The 6,949-nt window shown below is 44.6% G+C and overlaps 1 protein-coding gene across 2 annotated transcripts in view; it reads left to right on the forward strand.

Annotated features, from left to right (window-relative positions):
• dclre1a (DNA cross-link repair 1A (PSO2 homolog, S. cerevisiae)) overlaps nucleotides 1-3,756 on the forward strand; it is a 45,699-nt gene extending 41,943 nt beyond the window's left edge. Inside the window, exon 9 of one of the 2 annotated variants that reach the window (XM_031805129.1) lies at nucleotides 1,703-3,756. In XM_031805129.1, the coding sequence (XP_031660989.1) occupies nucleotides 1,703-1,884 (182 nt within the window). In that variant the 3' untranslated portion in view covers nucleotides 1,885-3,756. The remainder of the gene's footprint in view (nucleotides 1-1,702) is intronic. The other variant, XM_031805130.1, reaches the window with a different exon arrangement.
• Nucleotides 3,757-6,949: the final 3,193 nt, after the last annotated feature.

A 6,949-nucleotide genomic window follows, 5' to 3' on the forward strand; every position in this document is an offset into this window, starting at 1 on the left:
ACTTCGTCTAATTTATTGTCCAATGATTGCACGTTTGCGAGTAGTATTGTTTATTCCTCTGAGCCAGATCTAGACCTCTTTTCAAAGGCAGTATCAAGAATATAAAATATCGAAAGAAAGGCAGTGCCTCTCGGATAAGCTCGGTCACAGAGAGATAGATAGATCTGGATTCTTTGTTTAGGACAAATCTTCTGTGTAAAAAGTGTCTCACACAGAAAGGCAAAAAAGCACCTAATGATGCACTTAGCTGCTCCATGAGGGGTCTGAGGCAGTCGAGAAATAACAAGGGTTTTAAGTGCAACTTTAGTAACAATGATGTTGACAAAAACAGCCCAGAGATTTAACATTGCTCATATGAAGGGCCTATCGATTAACTTAGCTTTAAGATGCTTTTGGGAAACCAGGCCCTGGTGTGTAATTTTGCAAGAGAACCGTGAGAGATAGGCTTGAGATCTCTGGCCGAAGTTAAAAGCTTATGCATATCAACTCATCGGTTATTAGCTAAATATTAGGCCTAATACGGCAGTGAATTTACTACCTGTGCTATGCAACACAGTAAACAAATCTCTGCCCGTGTCCAGTTTACCCATGTCAAGTGGTTACACATTGTCACGCGCACTTGATATAAAATTAGGAATCAGCGTTTTAACCACCTGCTTTACTAAAATCTATCAACGGCTGATCATTATTAGGACAATATAATTTCTATTTTATTGGTTCCATCTTCATCACTATTGCACTATAAAAGACTCTTCACCCATCAATTATTTTCATATTATCTAGTAGGCTACAGGCAACGTTATATCTCATGTTTTTGTTAGTATTTTTTAAAACAGTACACCTACATATAAGCTTGGCCTACTGCAGAGGAAGACAACTACGACAGCAGCTCCGCAAACAATGGTAGTCATAGGCTCAGCAGGTGCACAAAGAGGGACTTGAAGGAAACACTAAGAAACCTTGTGGAAACTCTGGCATACCTGGTGTTCTTGGGAACCAGGACTATGGTGGTCTGCTTGAAACATGTTGGTATTACAGACTCAAATCAGGGACAGGTTGAAGATGTCAGTGAAGACACTTGAAAGTAAGTCAGCGCATGCTCGGAGTACACGTCCTGGTAATCCGCCTGGCCCTGCGACCTTGTGAATGGGGCTCCCGAGTGGCGCAGCGGTCTTTGGCACTGCATCTCAGTGCGAGATCACACAGTCGTCCGGAACAGCTGGTGCTCTCATGAATGCTTCAGTGTTGCTTGCCTCGAAGCAAGCATAGAAGTAATTTAGCTCATCTGGTAGGCTCGTGTCACTGGGCAGCTCGCAGCTGTGCTTCCCTTTTATAGCATGTCATGGGGAAAATGATGGACATTATTGTCTAGCTATAATTTTGAACGTATCCAAAATTGAGTCATTTAAACCCATTGGCCTGATTCCTCACTGCTCCCTTTATTTGGATTGGGGGCCACCTGGAGGTCGGGGGCTCCCCGATAGCATATGAACACGTCATAAACCATGGCAAAATATGTACAATTGCAGGAAATTAGCTTTGAATCTGCAAAAATGTTAGATGGGTTGGTAGGGCCCCTTATCAGGCCCTAGGGGTGGGGGGGTGTTGGTCGATTTTGCTGCTCCTGTTTCTGACTTCTATTTTGATGCTCTCACTTGCCCCCCCCCCCCCCCCCCCCCCCCCCGTTTCTCTCTTACTCTAGGCATCCCCTACAGTGAGCACAGCAGCTACCTGGAGCTGAGGCGTTTTGTCCAGTGGCTGCGGCCCCTCAAGATTATCCCCACAGTCAACGTGGGCAGCTGGGCTAGCCGGAAGGCCATGGAGAGGTGCTTCAGCGAGTGGCTAACAGAGGCTTACGAGGCTAATAATATTAAAGGAATCTAAAACAGGACACTTCAGTGTTCATACACAGTGAAAACAGTATATGACACAATACTTGAGTGTTAGCTAATTGTTTTTTTCAGATCCCCATTAGCTTTTGCCAAAGCAGCGGGCTATTCTTCCTGCGGTCCACACTAAAACACAAGTAACAAAACACTGATACACAAGAACAGTTATACAAATTTAAAATACAACGATATACAAACAATACAACTAAAGAATAATTTGTGGCTAAATTATGTTTGTTACAGTGTCTGTGTGTGCCATGAGATGTTATTTTCATCAATTATTTTAAGGTAATTTTTCTGTTTGTTTGGGTAATTGGAGATGGGAGTTCCATGCAATCATGGCTCTGTATAATACTGTGCATTGCCGTGAATTTGTTTTGGACTTGGGGAGTGTGAAGTGACCCCTGGTGGCATTTTTTTGTGGGGTATGTATGGGTGTCTGAAGAGACCCCTGGTGGCATGTCTTGTGGGGTATGTATGGGTGTCTGAAGAGACCCCTGGTGGCATGTCTTGTGGGGTATGTATGGGTGTCTGAAGAGACCCCTGGTGGCATGTCTTGTGGGGTATGTATGGGTGTCTGAAGAGACCCCTGGTGGCATGTCTTGTGGGGTATGTATGGGTGTCTGAAGAGACCCCTGGTGGCATGTCTTGTGGGGTATGTATGGGTGTCTGAAGAGACCCCTGGTGGCATGTCTTGTGGGGTATGTATGGGTGTCTGAAGAGACCCCTGGTGGCATGTCTTGTGGGGTATGTATGGGTGTCTGAAGAGACCCCTGGTGGCATGTCTTGTGGGGTATGTATGGGTGTCTGAGCTGAATGTTATTTGATTATGCAGGCAATCTGGGATTTTCATTCCTCATAAAAACTAGAAGAGAAGCAGTTAATCTCTTGTCATCCAGGAACCACTGGCATGCATGTTGTTGATGTTTGTTAGGTATGTGCAGTTAAGACATGCATCTTCACAAATTTGTCAAGATTACTTTGCCCATGATAACTGAACATACAATGTTTTACCTAGTTTAGCTCCCTCAACTTTCTTATGCACAACTCCAGTTGAGGTTTATCTCTTAGGCAATGTTTTGAACCAAATACAATGATTTTAGTTTTAGATGTATTTAAGACCAGTTTATTATTAATCACCCATTCTGATACTAATTAGTCCTTATTTAGAATTTCAGTCAGCTCACTGGCTTTGGGTGCTGACATATAGAGTGTAGAATCATCTACCTACATAGTAATTCTAGCTTCGCGTAAGACCAGTGGCAAATCATTTATAAAAATAGAGAAGAGTAACGGCCCATGGGAACTTCCCTGAGGGACACCACACTGTAAATCTCTGTTATATTGGATCAATAACTCTCCAGGTGATGTAAAGCCATAGCAAGTGAGTTTTTTTCAATAACAATGTATGATCAATCACATCAAAGGCTGCACTGAAATCTAACAACACAGCTCCAACTATCATCTTATCCATTTATTTTAACCAATCATCAGTAATCTGAGTCAGTGCAGTTCAAGTTGAATGCCCTTCTCCATATGCATGCTGAAAGTCAGTAGTTAAAGATATAGCAAATAGGGGTGACAATACAGTTTGCTACCATTCTCAATAGTTTCACATCAAGGTTGATTATCATTATTGATGGATAATAATACATTTTTACAGCTCTCCCACACTAACTTGACCCTTATTATTAAAATATGTTTCCCATTTCAATGTTGTCATTTAATTTCTGAGTTTATCAACTTATCCACTTTACTCGTGAAATAGTAATTGAAATGATTGGCAATATCGAAAGGTTTTGTTATAAGTGACCCATCAACTTCAATGAACTATGAAGTCTATAAATAAAAATTATTTTTAACTGGGCTCATATCTCACTTACTAGCAAAGATTATGAACGAAATGTGCAAACGTGTCTACATGCAGCTCTCGCTTTGATCTCAAAACAAGCTCATCAACTCATGACCGCTCATGCTGTAAACTCAGTTCAAAGTGAATGGCACAGATTCATGTATGTGATTCGTTTCAGGAAACTAGGCTTATGTCGTGTTGTGAATGAGCCAAGTCAGTATGACCTGGTGACACTTCCAGTCAGAGATGTGTTAACACTGAAACAAGGTAGATGAAGGACAGGAAGAGGCCTCAAACACAGGTAGCTGGGGAGCAGCAAACCCAGACAAAGGCAGAGAGGAAATTACGGTCGGAGGTTCATCTTACATGGCGACATCCCGTCAGATCTTGGCCCTGGGATGGAGTTGGAAGAGTTGCTTGATGGCACGTGGGCCATGAAGCAGATGACATCATGGATTTTGTCACCTATGAAAGAACCAATGTGGTACCTGACTCTCTAGACATCCTGTGTAAAGGAGCAAATTTGTGTTAATAAACACAAAAGGAGCATTGGATATCTATTGTTAGTCCTTACTCAGACGAAGTATCAACCACGGCTTTCAGCTAAAAATTAATTTCAAGAAATTAGTCTTAGCTGAAACCCTATACCCGGGACTTAGCGAGTGTGATTCACCCGTGAGGGTGAGGTCCGGTCAACTAGAAAGGGAGTACCAGCTGCTAGCAGGAGTGTCTGAGACTCTGCTGCACTTATAAAAATAGTATAACCCGACTTCCGGCGACGATATGGCGATGAGCAGCAGCTAACTAAAGAGGCTGTGTAGCTCCACTTTAATGAGTAGGTGTGTATGGAATCATGTAGTAACCAAAAAAGTGTTAAACAAATCTAAAAAATATATTTTATATTTGAGATTCTTCAAAGTAGCCACCCTTTACCTTGACAGCTTTGCAGCCTCTTGGCATTCTCTCAACCAGCTTCACCTGGAATGCATTTGAGTTAACATCTGTGCCTTGGTAAAAGTACATTGGTGGAATATGTTTGCTTCTTAGTGTGTTTGACCCAATCAGTTGTGTTGTGAGAAGGTAGGGGTGGTATACAGAAGATAGCCCTATTTGGTAAAAGACCAAGTCCATATTATGGGAAGAACAGCTCAAATAAGCAAAGAGAAACGACAGTCCATCATTAATTTAAGACATTAAGGTCAGTCAATACAGAACATTTACAGAACTTTGAAAGTTTCTTCAAGTGCCGTCTCAAAAACCATAAATCACTATGATGAAACTGGCACTCATGATGACCGCCATAGGAATGGAAGACCCAGAGTTACCTCTGCTGCAGAGGATAAGTTCATTAGAGTTACCAGCCTCAGAAATTACAGCCCAAATAAATGCTTCAAGTAACAGACACATCCCAACAACTGTTCAGAGGGGGTTGCGTGAATCCAAGATGGCGTAGCAATCAGACATCTTTGTCCTGTCGTATCCCTTTCATCTGGATCTAAGCAACTAGCTAACCGCAATCCCGGGTGACTACTCCTGGCTAGAGTTTCCATCCCGAAGCAAGCACCAATTAGCCTGAAGCTAGCCCGGCTAGGGCTCCTGGGCTACCACCGAAGCCCACTCCTGGGCTACAATATCCGGACCCCTTCTACTGCCGGTACAGTGCATGGAATCCCGCCGATTCTCTACGACTGGAATACCGACATAATCTGCCCAAGGATTCCAACAGGCCCCTCAGGCGCAACATCTGCTGAAGGCCCATTCTGCTTGCCGCAGCCTGCTAGCTACCTAGAGCTAATTGGAACCTTATCGACGTCACCTCACGGCGTGGCAAAACAGACTTACCTCCATCGCGACGTCCCCCAAAGGCCATTCTGCTAACTTGCTAGCCCCGGCCTGCTAACTTGCTAGACCCGGTCTACTAACTGCTAGCTTGCTTGCTAACCCTGGTCTGCTAACTGCTAGCTTGCTAGCCCCGGTCTGCTAACAGCTAGCTTGTTAGCCACGGCCTACTAACTGCTAGCTTATTCAAATCAAATGTATTTATGTAGCCTTCTTGGCTCAGCGGATATCTCAAAGTGCTGTACAGAAACCCAGCGCTGTACAGAAGCACGGTGGCAAGGAAACACTCCCTAGAAAGGCAAAAACATAGGAAGAACCCTAAAGAGGATCCAGGCTATGAGGGGTGGCCAAGGGGTGGCCAGTCCTCTTCTGGCTGTGCCGGGTGGAGATTATAACAGAACATGGCCAAGATGTTCAAATGTTCATAAATGACCAGCATGGTCAAATAATAATTACAGTAGTTGTCGAGGGTGCAACAAGTCAGCACCTCAGGAGTAAATGTCATTTGGCTTTTCATAGCCGATCATTTCGAGTATCTCTACCGCTCCTGCTGTCTGTAGAGAGTTGAAAACAACAGGTCTGGCACGGGTAGCATGTCCGATGAACAGATCAGGGTTCCATAGCCACAGGCAGAACAGTTGAAACTGGAGCAGCAGCATGGCCAGTTGGACTGGGGACAGCAAGGAGTCATCATGCCAAAGCACAGCCCCCACACCACTAGAGGGATATCTTCAACCAACAACTTACCATCCTGAGACAAGGCCGAGTATAGCCCACAAAGATCTCCGCCACGGCACAACCCAAGGGGGAGCACCAACCCAGACAGGAAGATCACGTCAGTGACTCAACCCACTCAAGTGATGCACCCCTCCTAGGGACGGCATGGAAGAGCACCAGTAAGCCAGTGACTCAGCCCCTGTAATAGGGTTAGAGGCAGAGAATCCCAGTGGAGAGAGGGGAACCGGCCAGGCAGAGACAGCAAGGGCGGTTCGTTGCTCCAGAGCCTTTCCGTTCACCTTCACACTCGTGGGCCAGACTTCACTCAATCAAATGTCCTACTGAAGAGATGAGTCTTCCGTAAAGACTGAAAGGTTGAGACCGAGTCTGCGTCTCTCACATGGGTAGGCAGACCATTCCATAAAGATGGAGCTCTATAGGAGAAAGCCCTGCCTCCAGCTGTTTGCTTAGAAATTCTAGGGACAATTAGGAGGCCTGCGTCTTGTGACCGTAGCGTACGTGTAGGTATGTATGGCAGGACCAAATCGGAAAGATAGGTAGGAGCAAGCCCTTGTAATGCTTTGTAGGTTAGCAGTAAAACCTTGAAATCAGACCTTGCCTTAACAGGAAGCCAGTGTAGGGAGGCTAGCAC

This window comes from Oncorhynchus kisutch, linkage group LG25, assembly GCF_002021735.2.
Source record: "Oncorhynchus kisutch isolate 150728-3 linkage group LG25, Okis_V2, whole genome shotgun sequence".
NCBI classification, from domain to species: Eukaryota; Metazoa; Chordata; class Actinopteri; order Salmoniformes; family Salmonidae; genus Oncorhynchus; species Oncorhynchus kisutch.